The 21,778-nt window shown below is 45.9% G+C and overlaps 1 protein-coding gene across 1 annotated transcript in view; it reads left to right on the forward strand.

Annotated features, from left to right (window-relative positions):
• Window positions 1-21,778, forward strand: part of LOC311140568 (nuclear factor of activated T-cells, cytoplasmic 1-like) — a gene marked incomplete at both ends in the record, with an annotated part of 67,593 nt that overhangs the window by 37,940 nt on the left and 7,875 nt on the right. The window contains 2 exons of the mRNA XM_084175684.1: window positions 1,580-1,712; window positions 9,168-9,842. Coding sequence (XP_084031810.1) covers window positions 1,580-1,712; window positions 9,168-9,842 — 808 coding nt within the window. The remainder of the gene's footprint in view (window positions 1-1,579; window positions 1,713-9,167; window positions 9,843-21,778) is intronic.

Raw genomic sequence — 21,778 nt, forward strand, 5'->3', positions numbered from 1 at the left:
CTGGCTTTGAGTAAAGCCAGTCTATGTATGCGGATGACTCAATGCTATACACGTCAGCTACCACAGCGACTGAAATGACAGCAACACTTAACAAAGAGTTGAAGTTAGTTTCAGAATGGGTGGCAAGGAATAAGTTAGTCCTAAATATTAAAAAAACTAAAAGCATTGTATTTGGGACAAATCATTCACTAAACCCTAAACCTCAACTAAATCTTGTAATGAATAATGTGGAAATTGAGCAAGTTGAGGAGACTAAATTGCTTGGAGTAACCCTGGATTGTAAACTGTCATGGTCAAAACATATTGATAGTAGCTAGGATTGGGAGAAGTATGTCTATAATTGTCACGAATTCCGCCGAGACTGCTCCTCCTCCTTGTTCGGGCAGGCTTCAGCGTTCGTCGTCTCCGGAGTACTAGCTGCTACCGTTTGATGTTCTCTATGTTTGTTTGGTTTTGTCTGATTAGTGCACCTGTTCCATATCACGTATTGATTATGTCACCTATAAGTTTCCTTTGGTTTTGTTTGTAGTTGTGTGTTGTTGTCCGCTCTCATGTATTTAGTGTATTGACGCACTGTTTGCGTAATCACTTGTATTTTGTGTATTGACGCACAGTATGCATAATCGCTCGCCTCCGTTGTGTTGAGGCCCGTTATTTTGTATTGTCGTGTTTTGACTAGTAAAGTCTGTTGGATTAAGCTTCTGTGTCCTGCGCCTGACTCCAACACCACATCCACGTCAGCTCGTGACAAAAATAAAGCGCTGCTCTGCATTCTTAACAGCACTATCAACAAGGCAGGTCCTACAGGCCCTAGTTTTGTCGCACCTTGACCAATGTTCAGTCGTGTGGTCAGGTGCCACAAAGAGGGACTTAAGTAAATTGCAATTGGCTCAGAACAGGGCAGCACGGCTGGCCCTTGGATGTCCACAGAGAGCTAACATTAATAATATGTATGTCAGTCTCTCCTGGCTCAAAGTGGAGGAGAGATTGACTTCATCACTACTTGTATTTGTGAGAGGTATTGAATGTTGAACTATTGGCACACAGCTCGGACACCCATACATACCCCACAAGACATGCCACCAGAGGTCTCTTCACAGTCCCCAAGTCCAGAACAGACTATGGGAGGCGCACAGTACTACATAGAGCCATGACTACATGGAACTCTATTCCACAGTAAGTAACTCATGCCAGCAGTAAAATTAGATTTTAAAAAACAGATAGAAGTACATCTTATGGAACAGCGGGGACTGTGAAGCTACACAAACATAGACACATGCATACAAACACACGATAATATACACACTATACACACATGTACACATGGATTTTGTGTTATAGATATGTGGTAGTAGAGTAGAGGCCTGAGGGCACAAACTTAATATGTTGTGAAATCTGTTATGAATGTATTGTAATGTTTTTAAAATGTATAGCTGCCTTCATTTTGCCTTGGCAGCAGCTAATGGGGATCCATAATAAATACAATACAAATACAATACAAATATACTGTGTGATGATCTGCAGTGCATCTGGATGGTTCGTACGTGTATCTATTCTGTGTTGTGTCTGTGTGTTGTAGACTGCGCTGGTGGTGGAGATCCCTCCCTACAGGAACCAGAGAATATCCAGCCCAGTGCAGGTCAACATCTACGTCTGCAATGGCAAGAGAAAGAGGAGCCAGTACCAACGCTTCACCTACCTCTCCCCAAACGGTAACCCCACAAACCTTCAGCTTTAGCTCCTCACTTACAAGTGGTTTAGTGGTTTATTATTCCTACTAGTGTTGCTTAATAAGTGATAAAGGGGTCATATACGCTCATGCATTATACCTGCAGTGTTATCCAATTATACCTTTCAGTGTTTCCCCCTAAATCATTTTCACTCCACAAAAACACATGCAATCTGTTGTAGCTTCTGCCTGACTCCGCTGCGTCCCAGGCTCCGTTGAGCGAGGGCAGAAGTGAAGCAGAAGATGTGAGGTGTGTTTATTTGGTTGCAAGCTTGAGTTCTCCAGCGATGAGGTATGAAGTGTTGATTGACAGAGCTTCTGGGCATTGTTGACGTTATGATGAGAAGTCAGTCACTGAACCGTCGAGCTTGCTCTCACACCTCACCTCACACACAACTCACGGGAACATCCATCACACACAACTCACGTTCTCCACTACACACTAATGTGCCCCCTGGTCTCCACGTTTATAGTTGGCTTGACACATTGGAATGTGAAGAAGTTATTGGGATTAGGAGTCATTTCACAGTCTTACATCACCAACTAAATACCTCTCATTCTGGGCTCAGAGTAAATATACATTTGTCATATCCAAGTTTCATTCATAGACACATTGATATTAATTGAAATCCATTGATGCTGCTAGAAACAACATTGTTAATTATTCACAGCTTGCTGCATCTCTCTCTCTCTCTCTCTCTCTCTCTCTCTCTCTCTCTCTCTCTCTCTCTCTCTCTCTCTCTCTCTCTCTCTCTCTCTCTCTCTCTCTTTATATCCCATGTTAAATTAAGAATCAGGCCCAATAGTGCTTAAACGCAGCCTTCACCTTTAAACTGACAAAATGTGATTCTAAGACTCCCTAAACACTTCAATGATCACCAGCTGCTATTGTATTCTGGAGGAGATAAGAAGCAATGACTCAGGCCTTTGGACGCGATTCTAAGAGAGAGAGACCGCATCACCACCTTGACAACGAACAAAGGGCCCTATTTGGAGATGGTTGATGGGAGCAAGAGAGTGAAAGAGAGAGTGAGTGAGAAAGAGATTGAGAAAGGGAGAGGTGAGGAGGGGGGAGTAGAGAGAGAGAGAGGGGGGGAGAGAGGGGGGAGAGAGAGAGGGGGAGGGAGGGAGAGAGAGGGGAGAGAGAGTGGGGAGAGAGAGCGAGAGGGGGAGGGAAAGAGCGAGAGAGGGGGAGCCAGGACATTTTGGGTAACTGGCCCTAGCAGAGCAACCGGTGGTGGGAGTTGAGGACAGACAAACTCTGGCCATATTTGGCAGCCCCATACGAACCAGGGAGACAGACAAGGAGATAAGCTGTACAAGGAGAAGACCATTGCATCTTCACGTCATTTTCACAGAGAGTCAACATGATCCAATTAACAGATGAATGGGGTGTGCTCTCTGTTACGATGCCAAATAAACTAAATTGCAGTGGGGACCACACAAGCAGGGGCAGTGTCTGTATGACGGAACATAATGTACCTCTAGAGTCACAGTCAACGGCACTTGCTGTGGTTCACCAGACCTTCTTCTTTCTTATTTTTATATTTATTCATGTTTATAAACTGGGTGGGGTGAGCCCTGAATCCTGATTGGCTGAAAGTTGTGGTATATCCGACCGTATACCACGGGTATGACAAAAATATATATTTTTACTGTTCTAATTATGTTGGTAATCAGTTTATAATAGCAATAAGGCATCTTGGGGTTTGTGGTATATTGTCAGTGTAGCTGTAGGTGGGTGTGGTGGTGGAATCAGGCGCAGGACGCACAAAGTAAGTCCAAAATACTTTAGTTGTTTGCAAACACAACACAGCACGAAAACAAATGCCCTGAGGCGAGAAACTCCGCACGCAGGCGAAATAAAGCGGGCGCACAAAATACGCGCGACAAAATACTCCAATACACAGAAATGGAGCGCAGCTCAACCGAGCAAACTGTATATATAATAGCTAAACGCACGACAGTGAAAAACAATCACACACAACACTAGACAAACACAACGAGAACTTATAGGACACTAATTACACTAAACGATAACAGGTGTAACAACAATCAGACAAAAGCAAACGAACATAGAAACATGCAACGGTGGCAGCTAGTATTCCGGAGACGACGAACGCCGAAGCCTGCCCGAGCAAGGAAGAGAGGCAGCCTCGGCCGAAACCGTGACATATATGGCCAATAGAACAGCCCTTAGCCGTGGTATATTAGCCAAATACCACACCTCCTCTGGCCTTATTGCTTAAATATAATTTATTCAACACAATAGTCAACAAGCAATAATAAACAACTCAGACAATACTGAGTAGCAATAGTGCCACATTTTGCTACAGAGCTCATTTCCATCCGTAGTCCCTGGAAGTCCCTGAGCTTACCTCTCATCTAGTTCCTCTGCATGTCTGTCTGGCCATGGACACGTGTCTGGGTGAAGTGGCCTCTACTGTATATGACTTTAGCAAACAGAGCTGTTTCAACTGGGCTAAGGTAAAAGAGAAGCTCTAATTATATCTGTCCAAGATAAGATACAGGTTGTCATCAAAGCAAACTGATCTCTAAGTCACAATGAGGATAATTATAACAGTGATATATAAATAGCAAAGGAGAGGAAAACCTGGTTGTTTGCTTTTGAGGGTTTCACTGTGTGAGAGTGTTTGAACACATACATAGAGAGCCAACTCAGCACTGTGGCCAGGTAGGGGTGGTGGTGTGTGTTACATAGAGGTCGCTCTCATCACTTCCTCCTTCGCCTATCTGAGCGGGGCTTCCGGCCCTCTGGCCCACTTTAAGCACAGTTGTGGTCGTCAATTATGCTTTCTAAAAATAACTCTCGTTCACGCTCGGGTGTCTGCTCGCCTCTGTGCTCGTCTATAAAAAAGCAAAACCACCACTTAAAAAAGCCCCGCTTGTTTGAAAAAACAGAAGTACGAAACAAACAATCTGCGGTCCACCAATCACTATTGAAAACAACTTGTATTTTCCACTGTAGTCAGGTGATGTTTTCTCTACTCATTCATGTCAAACATAATCAGACAAGTGTGTGAAAAGGTCTATTGAACATGTTGACAACCCAAAGCTTTCACTGTAGCACCTCAAGCCTGTTCGGTGTAGCTAAATGCCCAAGGAAGGAAACGAGATAATATGTATTTGAATCATTTCCTCTCCATCTTCTAAATAGGACAGTCATATCTCATGGGGGAGGCATTGTTTCTGTCGTGTAAACATAATCTCATTCTTATCCCCCCTTTAGTTTAGTCACGCCTCAGAGCTAGTACTGATATTATTATCAGATGCAGTCTGGAGGATTGGAAACGATTGAGTCTTTGCCAGGTTTGACTGGTGAAGATAAGCTTGAATGGCAAGGCTGTCGTAGGCCTGTTATGTCCTACACAAGCAAGAAAGGAGTAGCGGATTTGAACCGTTGCTTATTCCAGATGTTATCGGGAATATTCTTCAGGATTTCATACAGGGGATTTTTCAAATGGGCAATTAGCATGGTAATAATGCCGTTGCATATTGATGCCAAAACAATAGAATGTAGATTGTCTTATGACATTTTTTAAAATTGTCTTTGTGTTTCTCAAAATGCTCTTCATTGTCCTCACTTTCCTTTACAATTTCATGTTAGTCCAATGAATTTGATGACTAAAGCTTAATAAGTTTGTCTGGAAAGTGCATTGTCATGAGTTACAATTTGAGAGGAGAAAGATCCAAGAATTTAAGCAATATGTCACTCTGAAGTTATTCATTTTTTTAGACTCTAAAATATGCTGTTGGCAGCAGTTGTGGTTTGTATAAATCACCACATATCCGATGTTGCGATGAACGTACAGCACAAGTGTCCTTGTCTACCTCCTAGTGTGTGTGTGTGTGAGCGTTGCTTTTCTTTTCCGAGCTCATTTCCAATCATTCTTGCATAAGTAAAGACTTAACATGCCGTCCTTTTCTTCTCCTTTAATAAGAAACAGTTTCACCAAACCACATAAAACAACAAACGTCAAAAGTGCTGGCGCTGACAAAAGCCCAACCGAAGTCAGTTCTCGGAATGCCTTTATTTTCACAAGCCGTTTGGAGGTTCCTCCTCTAGATCGGGTTGTATTATTAACAGCAACGGGTGCTGCTGCTGATTCCTGCCCATAGGTTTGTGGTCTGAGACATGGGAGGGAGGAGAGAGAGGGGTATGTTCAGAAGAAACAAGAGAGACACGTACATGAAAACTTAACGAACCGGACGCTGTGAACTTCTCCCCAAAGATGTGTCATGGTAACCAAACTGGAGACTGAGACGTTTCAGTGTTTCCAGGTTAGGATAGTGACAGACACACACACACAGACACACTCACACACACATGTACATGGCCTACGTAGACTAGGACACCAGCCGTCAGCCAGATTGCGACCACAGTGGGACGTAGTGAATTAGACACCTGTGAGTTGATGACTACCACCATGAAGCACCACCTGCTCCATTCTGAATATCAGAGATGCAGCTAGCATACTTAGGGCCCTGAGTTTTTCCTAACCACATGAACTGACCGGGAAAAACTGGTGGTCTGCTATAACTAGGGCCTGGAGTTTTTCCTAGTCAGGTCACATGTTCAGGAAATACTCAGGACCCTAGGTATAATGCATTGTGCACACTCTTTCCACAGTGCAATCAAACCAGCTATTTTATGGCGACAGTAGAGCATTTCCACGCCATAGTTTCACTCTGAGAGCAGAGCAGCCAATCGTAATGAGAATCAGAGTGCATCCCAGAAAACCCTCTTGCCCGGCTGTCTCTTCCCTTCACACGACAACCTGCCGGGCCTAGACCCTCTGTGCTCAACACCCCACAAATCCGTCCTCGAACCCTCACCCCCATCCCTGGAAGGAAACCAGTTCCTAATAAATACTCTGATCAGGCCTGATCACTTTAATGCGAGCAGACAGACACAGATAGCCAGAGATGGGGAGAAAAACATGTGCAGAGCATAAACTGTCTGTGGGCCATAACCCGCAGGTTGGGAGGAAATAGAAGCCAGCTGGGGATGGGACTCACAGGGTGAATCTGCTTTCATGGAACTGGTTGGGGGAATGTGTGTGTTTGGGGGACACGCACACAGATAGTCGTCGGCAGGTAGTCTAGTGGTTAAGGGCGTTGGGCCAGTAACTGAAAGGTCGCTGGTTCGAATCTCAGAGCCAACTAGGTGAAAAATGTTGATGTGCCCTTGAGCAAGGCACTTAACCCTAATTGTTCCTGTAAGTCGCTCTGGATAAGAGTGTCTGCTAAATTACTAAAATATAAAAGATGGAAGGAGTGGTCAGAGAGACGGGGGGGAGACAGATTGAGGAATGATTGGTTAGAGTGGGGGAGAAATATAGAGCTGAATAGAGGAGAGCTCAAAGGATCCCTCTGTCTCTCATTCTGGATATATGAAAGGAGGGGGAATGTGTGACAGAGCGTGCAAGTCTCAGGGAAGGTGGGAGACTGTGAAGCTGTGCTTGATTTACAGAAGAAATCAGATTACTATCTATGTAGAGTTTAAACTTTTGGGACTATTCCATTGATTCCACTGCAATAGTCAAGCTCAATCAAATGCAGCTAAAGTATAGAAAACAGAAAACAAATACTAGACCTATCATGAACCCAGGTCTGGGCTATGGAGAGCCTGTTACAAGGCCTAGTATGATATTCCCTAGTAAGTGTATGGAGGCGTCATCCTGGGACTTTCCTAAGGATACATACCTTACCTCTGGGACAGATGGGAACGGGCTTCCCACTGGGTAATCACACCAGCTCATCTCACCCCAAAGGAGACTGGGGGTGTGAAAGTTAATCTCTCAGCTAAATCCTGGCCCAACAATAATAACATCATAACATCATGATAGGGCTGTTTTTCATCTGATAAAAACACTCATTTATTCAGACAATGGAAGTACATTTAAGAAATGCTTATTAGTATTATTAACACCAACATGTTTCGGCGTGACGCCTTCATCACGCCTTTGTTTTTACACTGCTGCTACTCACTGTTTATTATCTATGCATAGTCACTTTACCCCTACCTACATGTACACATTTTTATTTTTTACTTTAGTTTATTTAGTAAATATTTTCTTAACTCTATTTCTTGAACTGCATTGTTGGTTAAGGGCTTGTAAGTAACCATTTCACGGTAAGGTCTACACCTGTTGTATTCGGCGCATGTGACAAATAAGATTTGATTTGATTTGATCAGGATTTACTTGTTTTTACTTTGTTATATAGTAAAAAGTAACTATTATTAGAAATACACTTATGATGGCCTATTTGTTGGGCTGAATAGAGTGTCAGAAGATATTTAGAGTGATTCAGACCAAAACAGTTATGATTGGCATCAAACACTAACCACACCCATTAACACATTTAACTGTGTGCAGAAATAGCAACAGACAGTGCATGTATTGTGACTCAGAAGCTTTTAGTTATTCATCTGGGTGTCTTAATTCAAGCCTAGTTGTGTCAGAGTACTCGTGGCAGAATCGGAGCATGGGGGGGTTTATAAAGAGTTTTCTTAGGGCAACCTGGCCTTTTCGTCTTCTCCTTAAGGTTTGGGTCTTTGTGTGTGTGTGTGTGTGTGTGTGCGCGCGCGTGTGTGTGTGTATGTGTGTGTATGTGAGTGTGTGTGCGAGCGTGCATGTGTGTGTAACTGGGGGATATGTTTAAATATTCAATAAATAGTGCATACGTTATGGTCAGTCTCCGAAAGATGAAAACTGATCTTGATGATTGCACAGCCAGGAAACCTACTGTACGATGATTGTCAGTCCAAACTAATCAGGAAATGGCGGAAACATCTCCCAAATGGACTCTGAGTGATTTGGAAGACAGCGGCATGAGCAAGTGGGGTCATAGCACTCTCCTCCTGCATTAGCTGAAGTCAGAGCTCCTGAAACCGCAGGCATACCATACTCTCTTAAGGAGCACGAACCACCCCAATCAAATCATCCTCTCTCTTTCTGTCCTGAGAGCAACAATTGCTTTTGGAGCATGGAGGCCTAGGGGTCCCAGGCTCCTGCAGCAGCAGCCCAGCCACTTTAAAGCACTCTTTTATAGGATATCAGAGCTGAAGGAGTCCAAAGAAAATTGCGCCGTTTCATGATTAGAGCCAGCTGTGGTTTTCTGCTCTGATGACTCATCTTTTTTTTGTTTTCTTTTTTTGGGTGGGGGGGGGGGGGGGGGGGAGCTGGCGTTTGAGTGGCCCAGCCGACACAGAGTCTCTTTTAATCGCTGGTTGTTTGTTTGGTTTTGGAGGGTATCCTACCCACAATCCATCTCACTACACCAACTCCTTTACTCATACTCTCAGTCACTCATTCAGCCATGTGGACCTACCTCACGTTTCTAATCTCTCTTCTCTTTTTTCTCTCTCTCTCTCTGTCTCCCTCCCTCCCTCTCTCTCTCTCTCTTTTTCCAGTCCCGATAATAAAGACAGAACCGAATGATGAATATGAGCCTCTGGGGGCTCAGGGGCTGTCTGTTCATTCCAAGCCTTACTATGGCCAACCCAGGCTCACTCCTATCATACCTGTGGGGGACGCTGACACCTGCCTGGTCGGGGGTTATCCTTCCTGCCCGCCTTGCCATGGCAGCATTGGCAGCATGCCCGCCTCCTCACCCAGTTCCAGCCCAACACTGCACGACCTGTCCCCCGTGGCTTACCCCAAGTGCCTCTCCACCAGCCCTACGCACGCCCACACTGGCCCCTTGGCGTTCACCATCCAGGAGACGCCAGGGCAGCGCCTAGTGCCGCTGGTTCACCCTTCCTCGCCCGACCACGCTCCACTGGGCATGCTCCACTCCCAGGGCAGCAGCCCACATCACCTTGGTAGCCCCGGTCCCCATGGCTACCACACACTCTACCCCAACAGCAGCCCCTCTTCCTCCCCTGGGTCCCACCCCTCAACTCCAGGGGGGGCAGCAGAGAGCCCGTTCGCCCAGGCACCACCTTACAGCCCCACCCAGGGACAGAGCCAGACCCAGGCCAGGAGCAGCCCTCCCAGCCTGCTGCCGGAGGACGCCAGCCCCCCCTCCCTAGCCGTCACCGTCAAGCGGGAACCCCAGGATCTGGACCAGATGTACCTGGATGATGGTGAGTCACAAGAACAAGGTTTATCTACCTAGACCTGTCAATCAAAGCTAGTGACATTACATCATCATCGTCATCATCCTTATCACATTGGTGTTGTTTTTCCTTATGAAAACACAGGGTCATAAAAATCATTTGACTCTCGTTTCTCTGTAGAATGTTCAATTTACAGTGCACATTACATTAACTTTACACCTTTGCTTATCTACACACCCACACCCACCCACACCCTTTCCCCGCATCTCCCTCTTTCCTGGTGAATTTCAGCGCTATCAAACATGGGTTTACGTCAGATTTGTTCATTTTAGGCATTCCAGATTCATTTTGTTTTCGCAACTACCGTGTATGTTGTCCGAGTTAGTAGCAGCTTTATTTTAACAGTCAATTGGTCCTTGATGGGATTTTGAAACAATCTGTCAAAACATCAGAAGCGGTGAGGTCAGGCAGGGAGTAAGAGAACAAAAACAGTGGCGCACGCGTGCCGGCCCCGACTGTTGACACAACGACTAATGAAGGAAGCAAAACAATGGGTAGGGGTTTCCTGAGCTGCAACGCTTTTCCCTCCCTCGCTGCGAGTGAAGTCAGGAGGCAGGAGGCGCTTTGTTTTCCCGTGTTTTCCCTGCGGAGTGTGTAGTGTTGGAGCTGACGTCATCGAGGGAGGCTGTGGAGGCTGGGGGGTCACCAGAGCCCCTCTGGATGTGAGCCCAGGCACAGCCAGGGGAATGGGGGAACGCAGGATTTGTGTGTTGACCCCCTGTGTAATACTTCATGTGTGTCCCCCCCCCCTCATAATCGTCCCTCCCTCTGGTCCCTCCCAGCCTGTTATGGCCCTGTTGGGGTTGCTCATCACATAGTTGTTATGCTCTGATTGTGCGGTACCCAGCATCCGTGGCGGTATGCCAGAAGAGATAAAGTCCCCCTGCATCCAAACAGGAGGAACAAGGCGAGTCCCCACTAAACTCAGGAACATCACTCTTCCTGTGCACCTTTTGTTTCACTCCTACTGTAAACAACATACACTGTGTGTGTGCATGCGTGCTCCAGAGCCAACAAGGGAGTACAGGGGTGATGGGCATTGGGGGCCGAGGGGTTTAGTAGCGGAGCTGTAATTGAAATGTGGTTGTCAGCAAATCTGTCCGTCCTGTTAGTCCTCACCTCGTAAACAGACAATAGAGAGAAGTGTGGACGTCTGTCTGTTATCAACTCCATAAAATGAGCATGGACAACACTCAAATAAGACATTCTATAAGTCTTTGTCACTTCACACATCCAGAACTAGCATCTATCTTCTGACTCTGCTCCAGCTCCTGACATATTTCCCCTTACAGTACATTGAAACAAGAGAACACTGGCGCTAAATCCAAAGGAAATACGATTAGCATTGTCATGTACATGTCCAATTCCTTCTCAAACTTCTCAGTAGTTATGGCAGGCAAAGGAGCCAGAGTATGATAATTAATCGAATAAGAGTGAAACTCAAGCTTTATTTTGTGCTAGGTAAAAGGTTGTTAGGGGGTCATTTTACGCCGTAATTTCTATAGTATGGAAATATTCAAAATTTTAAATTATAACCCTTAAGAAGTAACCTTGTCTTCATGCTCCACCACCGTCACCACCACCCCATCCACTGTCACTTTAGCGGTGCCCATCTCTCTGGACCCAGTGGCCAAATGTTATTGGGCCTGTGATTACAGATGCATTAGAGATTCCCAGGAATGCGTATTGATTGGCAGAGGCCTACCAAGGCGGCCCTGGTAAAACCTTGGCGCGCTGCAATCTCGCCTCATCTAATGTCTTGAATAAGCATCTGTGGTGGGCTAACTGCGCTCCTGGAGTCCCAGTAAGTGTGCGGTGGTAACAGCATACTCCAAAGGCATCTGCACCCTATACCGCTTAGGCCCACCGGCCCCATTCCGGACCATTCCGGCCCCCTCAAATGAGCCTGAGATCAAAATAAATTAGACTTGGGAGAAGTCGGCGAGTGGCGAGCTCCCTTTCCACAGTCATTACCGTCAGTTATTATCATATGTTAGCGAGTTGCTCCATTAGAGGGGCGACGGTAGGGGATGACCTCACCAGGCGGTTGGGCAGGCGGTGGTGATTTAGCGCTAGCCGCATAGCATAGTGTCCCACCCTGGCCTGTTTGGAGCCATTGATTTGAGCTCTGCAGCGGGACAACACTTGAGCTTCCCCAGAGGAACACTCCCACACTCAGGCCTCAGGCTCTCATCAGCCAGAGGAAATGTCTCTCACTGGCCGTCGGCTCGCACGGCTAACCCAGCCCCCGAGAAATCACTCAACCTATCAACAGGCTGAGCTACTGTACCGTAAGGAGCTCTGTTGTCAGTGTGGGGTAGAAATGTAGGAGATCTAGAGGGGGAGGGGATGACAAGTTGAACATAAGCCCCTCTAACTGCCCTTCAACCCCCTAACCCCCTACCACCTCCCAGCTAGCACCACTCCATCCACTACTTCTGTGATGGAGCATTGGAGCCTCGAGGCTAGCTAACTGCAGGACATTACGCACCGTCTGTCTGTAAAAGGGTGCCCCAAAGCTTTTTGGGTAATGTCCAGGAGCTGCGATTGTATTTAAATTGATGAATGATCAGTTGGCTTGTGCTGGGGATGTATTTAGGACTGCTGGCCTGCGGCCGCCATTGGTTCGCTGCAGCAGGGGTCTGTCTGTCTCACGATAGCCAGGAGAGTTGAGTGAGCGAATAAACCTGGACCAAGGTCCATGGATTGATGCTTAGGGGGAATGGAAGCAATATGTATGTTAAAGTGAATTTTCAAGAGGTCGTTGTATTGTCTCGGGCCCATTGTCATACGCCAAACGCAATATATACATATTTTATGTGAGGTTTACATTAACCAGAAGTTTCTAGAAGTAAAAAAAGACATTTCACGTTGAGTCATACCCCTCGCTCTCTTTAATCCGGGGTGATTCACAATACATATGGCATTGAGTACAATGTCATGCAAACGACATCGATAAAAACAATAGAAGTTATGAAGAATGAGGAGGGCAGTATATTTACGCTTGCCTTGTTAGCCTGGCTAATTAACCCATAAAACAGGGGGCTGTGATGACGCCATGTTTTGTCACACGTCCTAGCCGAGCTGCAGTTGCGGTGACATCATACCCCCTCCCGTCACACGCACACACATATCCGCTTTGATCCTAGACTTGGCTGCTGTTTACACAGCAGATTTGAAGGCTTTGGGACACATTACGCACCCCCAGTCCTCGATCCAGGGTGCTTATGAAGGCCTCTTTGTGCCTGTGTGTGTGTGTGTGTGTGTGTGTGTGTGTGTGTGTGTGTGTGTGTGTGTGTGTGTGTGTGTGTGTGTGTGTGTGTGTGTGTATGTGTACATGTACGCAAGTGTGTAATGCAGTCATAGTTTACAGGCCTGGGCATCTGTCTGATCCAGCGAGGCTGCCGCTGTGTGTCTTCTCTCATTAGCTTCTGGTGTGATGGGTGATATCATGAAGCGCAGCTGAATTAGCACAGGGCTAACGCTAATCAGCCAGCCAGACTCTTACCATCTGGTTACAGCTGAATACAGAGGGGCCTTATTCACCCACATGAGAAAAACGCAACCAAATGTACACTGCTGATTTCTGACACTTGAGATGTGTATTCTGATTACCTTATATTTCAGGGTCAGCTTGCCAGTAGTTGTTTCCTCCTCAACTCAAGTTTTCTATAATTGAAATGAAATTGAAGTTATTTTTCGGAACTGAAAACAGACCCGGTGTTGCATGAGGCAGAGAGCAGAGAAAACAGACCCTGTGTTGCATGAGGCAGAGAGTCAGACGTGAGTGGCAACAGGTTTCTAGACAGACCTCGTCTTTCCACCCTCTCTTTTTCTCTCCTTCTATCCATTCCCCAACAACAATACAGCATTCTAACATTTCTGAGGATCCCCGTCCGCCACCGTTCCCCTCCAACGGTAACTCAAGCTTTTCTCATGGAAACTTTTACACATCCTGGCAAGGTGCCCAGACCCCAGGACTCTGCAAAACCCCTAATGATGATTGAGAGCGTGTCCGCACCGCTCTGAAAACATGCTGAGTCTCTAACATCGGAGTGTGTGTGTGTCGCGAGGCTGGCGTGGAGGTGGGGTGAGGGGGTTCATTAAAGATGCTGCGGTTGGGGTGGGGGGTGTCTAATGGGACGGACTCTCTGAGCTGTTGTTATTGAGTTTCTCCCGTGTATGTGTGTGCGTGCGTGTGTGCTTGCATGCGTGCGTTCTGCCTGCATGTGTGTGTCTGTGTCTGCGAGCCTGCGTGTATGTGTGAGGTGGAAAGGTAGACCATCTGATGGTCAGCCGTTAGCGGTTAGAGCCTGTGCTTTCACAACACTCGCCCTTTAACCCCCAACTCTGCTGGGAGGGGGCGGAGCCTGGGCTAATAGAGGCGGGAGAGTAGGACTCTCTGTTGGTTAAGTGCAGTGTCAAGACCTCCTATCCCCACGGCTTATGCTTCATGCTATTGACAGGTATAATAGAAGGGTGATGGCTTTTTTATTATTTATGACTTCAGAGAGGATGTGGACTTTTTAATATTGTTATTATTGCTGCCTTTTCATGTTAGGAATCTTGTTTTCCTGGCAGGACCTTGAACTGATGGTGGATAAAGGAGGGTGTAAGCTTTTGGGAAGTTTTATAATGGTAGGAAAAAATTATACAAGTCCGTATGATAGGCCTCTGAGAGCCATTGACGGCTTAGGAGATGGTTAGAGAAACTATGAAGATCACTACGACATTGTATCAACTGAAGATTTCTCCTAGTGGAATCAAAACCATGTCTTGTACCCTAAAATTTAAACAAATATTTTTATAATTTTACTATTGTTATCATAGACTGGCCCAATGTACTATTAGTCACGAGTAATATCCTTTCTTTGCTTATCACATTACTTACGTATATAGTAGGATAGGATATGCAATGACTTAGAAATAGGATTAAGTCCAAAGCAAGGAACGTCTTCAGAGAGATCTCTCCACTCCTTACACTTTTAATGTAACTATTTGATGTTCTGTTGTATAATTAATGCATGCTGGACTCAATGAAACCTTGAAATCAGCATATACCATGATCTAATGGTCATAGCAAGATCTCATCGAGCTTTGAGGAATAGGTTACCTTAGCACTGTGTGTGTGTGAAGCACTTTGGATTACCTTTAGCACTGTGTTCTGTTTCCTCTCAGTGTGCTTTTATCTCTGTCCTCTTGGTGAGGCTTGAGAAGTTCTCTGGTTCCTGTTTGGGACCAGCTGCTTTCTACACGTTCTCCCCTATTATGACATGTCATCGTGTTATTGGCTCTCTGGTCCAAGATAATGAGGAAGGGAAATATTCCTATTTAAGTGGTTACATATAATGGTGAAAGTATGGTAACCTGTCCACATCAAGCTTTGAATTACAGTATCTTTAGTAATATAGTAAACTCATAAGGAAGGTGATTTCCAAAATGGCGTAGCAGTGTGTTCGTGTTTTCTATAGTGTCCTCATGTAAATAGCCTGTTTTTTTTTTTCTTTGTCTTTTTCATGTATATTTTCATGTATATTTCTCAATCTCACTTTCCATCCGTTAACTAAATATACTTTCCTGCAACCCGCCTTACCCAATGTGGAACGGATTCTATTATTTATTTTTATCCAGAACCTCTGGCTGAAACTAGCCAGCTAGCCAGCTAACTAGCTACTTGCTATTAGCCACCGTTAGCGGTCTTCACCATTGTCCGTGGCCTGCACTACCTACCAGCCAGCTCTAGCCTGGACAGTTATCGGCCAGTCTGCACATCGCGCTATCGAGCCAGAGCATATCGGATTTTCTGCCGGAATCACTGGACCTTAACACCGGATCATCGCAACTAGCTAGCTGCAACAGAGTGGCTGTTGTTGTTGTTGGCTAATCACCACTGTCCGAAGCTAGCCCCAGTTAGCCTTGAGCTAGCCTCGAGCCAGGCCCATCTCCCGGCTATCTACCTCTCTGTCAACCGGACGGGACCTCCTAGTGTTGACACGGAGCCCCACCGATCCATCACGACTGGCGACGTAAACGTCTGATGTGGTTTCAACAGGCTTCCCGTTGCGACGACCACGAAGATCCATCTGCTAGCCCCGGCCCGCTAGCACGCGCAATCAATAGCCGTGCCTCCTGCTCGCCTGTGCTTTAGCAGCCTACGATCTGCTCCCGGGCTTACTTAGTGCTGTTCACTGGACCTTATGATCACTCAGCTACAAAGCTAATGCCTGCTGGACTGTTCCTTTACACGGTATCCCATCCTGTTTTTCTGTTTAGCCTCAGCCCAAACTTTCGTCGCCATTACCAGTTGTTGTCTTAGCCCTCTCGAATTACACCTGTGATTGCGTTATGCCTCTCACCCATGTCAATATGCCTAGCCATTTGCTGTTTGGGTTAGTTCTTATTATACAATTTCACTGTAGAGCCCCAAGTTCAGCTCAACCAGCCTCAGAGAGCTCCTTTGTCCCACCCCCCATACACGCGGAGACCGACTCATTCGGTACCTCCAGTGATGCTATCTCTTTCATAGTTACCCAATGCTTAGGTGTACCTCCACTGTACTCATATCCTTCTATATCCTTGTCTGTACATAATGCCCTGAATCAATTCTACAACGCCCCTCTTCTCTGTACCCAACGCACTAGAAGACCAGTTCTTAAAGCCTTTAGCCGTATCCTTATTCTATTCCTCCTCTGTTCCTCTGGTGATATAGAGGTTAACCCAGGCCCTATAGCCCCCAGTTTCACTCCTACCCCCCAGGCACTATCATTTGTTGACTTCTGTAACCGTAAAAGCCTTGGTTTCTTGCATGTTAACATCAGAAGTCTCCTCCCCAAGTTTGAGTTATTCACTGTGTTAGCACACTCTGCCAACCCTGATGTTCTAGCAGTGTCTGAATCTTGGCATAGGAAGGCCACCAAAAATTCAGACATTTCTATTCCGAACTACAACATTTTCCGTCTAGATAGAACTGCGAAAGGGGGCGGAGTTGCAATCTACTGTAGAGATAGCCTGCAGAGCTCTATCATACTATCCAGGTCTGTGCCCAAACAGTTTGAGCTTCTACTTCTAAATATCCACCTTTCCAGAAATAAGTCTCATACTGTTGGCGCTTGCTACAGACCCCCCTCAGCCCCCAGTTGTGCCCTGGACACCATATGTGAATTGCTTGCACCCCATCTATCCTCAGAGTTCGTACTGCTTGGTGACCTAAACTGGGATATGCTTAACACCCCGGCCGTCCTACAATCTAAACTAGATGCCCTCAATCTCACACAAATCATCAAGGAACCTACCAGGTACAACCCTAAATCCGTAAACATGGGCACCCTCATAGATATCATCCTGACTAATTTACCCTCTAAATACACCTCTGCTGTCTTCAACCAGGACCTCAGCGAGCACTGCCTCATTGCCTGTGTCCGTAATGGGTCCGCGGTCAAACGACCACCCCTCATCACTGTCAAACGCTCCCTAAAACACTTCAGCGAGCAGGCCTTTCTAATTGATCTGGCCCGGGTATCCTGGATGGATATTGACCTCATTCCGTCAGTAGAGGATGCCTGGATGTTCTTCAAAAGTGCTTTCCTCTCCATCTTAAATAAGCATGCCCCATTCATAAAATTCAGAACTAAGAACAGATATAGCCCCTGGTTCACCCCAGACTTGACTGCCCTTGACTAGCACAAAAACATCCTGTGGCGTACTGCATTAGCATCGAACAGCCCCCGCGATATGCAACAATCCTTTGTTTTAAGCTAATAATGTATGCTTTTGCTCATGGGTGTGGGAAGATGTGCCCCTTTCTGTCCAATTAGGTCATTTCTGGGCAATATTTAGGGGACCTCTTTTGTCGCAAGAGCATCCCCAGAGGCAAAAGTTCTTAGATGTCAACCTATTAAGTTCCATTGGGCTCTGGGTATTTTCAAATGTGTTCCTACAGGCCCGGCAGCTTAACCACAGTAGTCTGCTGTGCTTTCAGCCGCTCTGTCATAATATCCACAGTCACTGTGAAAGAATCCGTGTACCACGTAACTGCAGCCCTATATCTAAACAAATTGGGTCTCTCCATGTCAGAGGCCTGATGTAATTAGATGCGAGACCAGATTTCCTTTTTAATGGGTTTTGTGTTTATGAAAGAATGCTTAGATGTCTGGAATGCTTTGAGACGATTTGCTACTGTGAGAGTGTCTGATTATTGTCTAATTATTCCATGCTGTGCGCACATGGTTAGGTACAGTGCGTGAACTGATTTAGGTAGAAGCCAATCTATGGCATCACAAACTCCAGTTCTTTGAAGCGAAGTCCTTTGTATAGGTGCACCAAGTGGCCAATTGACACTGTGGCTAGCTGTGCTTTCTCATAATAGATATAACGAAAGTAAGGTGTGTGTGCGCATGTGGGTGCGTGCGTGCGTGTGAGTGTATGTGTGTGTTGGTAGGACTTTTTATTACTCTATCATTTGTACTTGCCTGGATGAGCATGTGATGTGTGTTTATGCAGATTCTCCTGACGCAGCCGTTTAGATGGCTGGTTTCTGTGGCTTGCATTCTGAGGCTCCGAGAGTAGACATTCAGAAGCCACCGAGCCACGCGAATCGCAGCGGGTCAAGCCCCAAAGAGAGGCCTGTGGCTTGGCCTGGGATGGGCCGTGCATCTGGGGGAGGTGGTGGGGGTGGTGGTACCCCTGCGCCCCATAGCCCCATGCATTCTCTCCACAGCATCTAAAGATGATTGATGTGCATGTGGTTTACAACACTGACAGGATTGTTTATATTATTCTCCACAGGCTTTGATTGACTCTCATTTGACTCCCTTTTGGCCTGTGAGCCGTTGAGGTTATCTGTAGCCTGGCAAAGCCATTATACTAGATATGATTGTAGCTTCCTCTGCTCCAGACCACTGACATATTGGCTTCTGAATGGTACACGGTAAATCTTTTCTCACTGCTGTGATTGTCTGCTGGCACACACACAACACACGATCTACGCCCACACGTAGATACACACACAGACAAACACACATTCCTGTGTTAAGTCCCCCTTTACAAAGCGGATCTGCCAGTGAGTTCTCACTCACACACTCTTCATACCGGTGGGGTTTTTGTTGTTAGTTTGTTGGGGAAGGTAAATACCTGTGGCATCGGAAAACAGAAGCAGATCTCTCATTTCAGACTCCTTAATAATAGGCCCCATCTGAAATGTATTAGCTCAGTGAAATAGTATCCTGTAGTGACGGATGTCAACAGAAGAGGGCTGTTCCAACCAGGGAGGATGGGGAATGCCGTGAGGTTTGCTGCTCTTGGCAAAGCACCCCGTCTCTGCTGTGTTCTGCTGAGGGGAGGGAGTGAAAGTGGGTGGGGGGCAGGGGAGAGAGAGAGAGAGAGAGTGGGGAAGAACGAGTAGTCCCCCAGTAGCTTCTGTCACTGGCCTATAAACTAACTGCACATCACCCCCTGTTTCAATGGTGCACGCCATTACACAAATCATCCTCTACACAGATGTTTCAACAGAGAGAAAATGAGTTTTCACCGATACACATTAATAATTATTATCGATTTCTTCTGGATTTCTTTCTGTAATCATGTCAAGTTTTAGCGTCAGGATCACAGGAGATATTGTCGTAGTATAAAGCTACTTTAGAGTATATATTCTCCTTGTGGAATGAGAATCGTAGATAAAGAAAGAGACAGAGAAAGAGAGAGACACAGAGAGAGAACAAGAGACACAGAGGGAGAGAGAGAGAGAGAGAGAGAGAGAGAGAGCGAGAGCGAGAGAGAGAGAAACCCACTAGGCACAGACCTCAGTTCAATGTCTAGTTTTGATTTACATTTGGTTGAGTTGTCAACTAACCGTGAATCCAACGTGAAATCAACAACAAATGCCACCATGTCATTGGATTTAGGTTAAAAGTTGGGTGAGAAAAAGACGAAATAGCCTTAGGTTGATTACTTTTTGCACGTTGATTTAACGTCATCACATTGATCTTTGGGGTTGAAATGACATGGAAACAACGTTGATTCAACCAGTTTTTACCCAGTGGGAAGTTGCTTTGGATAAAAATGTCTACTAAATGGCATACACGTATATTTATATATGTATTTCGAGAGAGAGAGAGAGAGAGAGAGAGAGAGAGAGAGAGAGAGAGAGAAATACAGAGAGCAATTGGACAGAAGCTGCAATGAGAAGGCTATGGGGGGGTTACAGGCACCCTCAACACCTGCTTAGATCCAGGGATATTCAGTCAGACACGCTCAGGGCAGACTCACGAGAAGCTTGTCGACCAGAGAAAACTTAGTGGGGAAGAAGAGGCCGACAGACATACTGAGAGTGAGAGGGGAAAATGTGAGCGTGAAGCAAGAAGCATGCATTCTCTGGTTAGATTCCCTGGCAGTTTCTTCCAATGCCCCTGTACTTCACACGCAGACAGAACATACGCGCTTCTGACTGGGCAGAAGCTGTTAGAAACTGAATCGATAGAAGTCTAAGAAAGAAAAACTTGGCTCGGAGAGGAGGAGTGTATTTCTCTCTCTTTTTCTCTTTTTCCCACTGAGCACCTGTAGAGCAGAGAAAAACCATGCTGAGGTTGAATGGGTTTGCTTTTAAGGATCGTTCAGAAGCGGTGAGCGTTCAGTGTCCCATTGCTGGCTTATGAACCGTGAAGGATATAAATCTCAATTAGTCCCTAGACTCCCCAGACTGACCTCTTTCTCTCATACTACAATTTTAAGTTCTCATCTCTATATTAACATGTATAGAAGGTGGAAGCTTAGCTGACCCTGTCTACTGCCATATCTCACTAAGAGGTAAGACCACTAAGAGCTAGTCAGGGGAGTCCAGGTTAAAACTTGTCGGTGATATGAGATTGCAAAGCTGCGCTCTTTAAAACTTTAGTTTATTTTTCTTTGAGATTCTCTCTATTAGGTATTATAAATCACTCATGTCACATCTGCTCACACATTCCTTGTGTCAGATAAGGTCAGTTGCAAATGCTCCAAGTGAGTGGAGATGTCACATATGTTTTAATTGAATCAGTAAGATTTACTGTATTTACAAAAAAGAGCAGGACTCCCTCTCTGCTAAGACGTTCATGTGGCGAATTCCCCAAGCGAAGGCAAGCATTAAATCTACAGGTGATGAAATCGTATGGCCATAATCAGGTGAAACCGCTAGCTATGATTTACCAGTGACGGCTCAGATAGGATATTGTGTGCGTGCGTACGTGCGTCTGTCTGTCTGTCTGTGTGTTAGTTTGCATGTGTGCGCATGGTTGCTGTGATGTGTGTAGGAAGAAGTTGGAACAGATATCCTGGGATCCCTATAGATTTTATATTATCTAGGTTGGCTGGATGGATCAGAACCTCCAGATGTAGGAAGGTTGTCTGTCTGCACTCTAGGTAAATCAAAAAAGAGGTTGACGTGAGGAGAGGACTTGCCAAGCCAACCCACCCCCTTCCCTTTAACCCTAGCCCAGGTAAGTAAGTCCATGAGTCACCCTAAGTTGACCCTTTTACCTCTCAGTCTACCAATCATAGCAGGCGGGAGAAGATTTAAAACAGTGTAGACTCAGAGCAGATTCCAGGTCAGTGGACTGAGTGTGAATCAGATCTGAGACTTACAGTAAATATAAGTCTGACCCTGTAGGTCAGTAGCAAGATCTCAGCAGGAGTGTTGGAGACAAGAGACAGGAGGAGTTTCTCTGCACTGCATGAGCCTTTTGTGGATTTAGTGTCCATCCGTCTGAGTTTTAGTGCTGCGCTGTGATGAGCTGTGACTCTTGGAAGTTCCTCATGGCAAGGTCTTCGCTGTATATCCAACATTGCGAGGCAGATTGAGGCAATATCCCTGCTGGCATTGGGATGGGCGCTCCAGGAGTATATTTTCAAGTTCAAGGGCTTCCTCTTGTAAT

This window comes from Coregonus lavaretus (genome assembly GCF_964263955.1).
Source record: "Coregonus lavaretus genome assembly, chromosome: 13".
NCBI lineage: Eukaryota > Metazoa > Chordata > Actinopteri > Salmoniformes > Salmonidae > Coregonus > Coregonus lavaretus.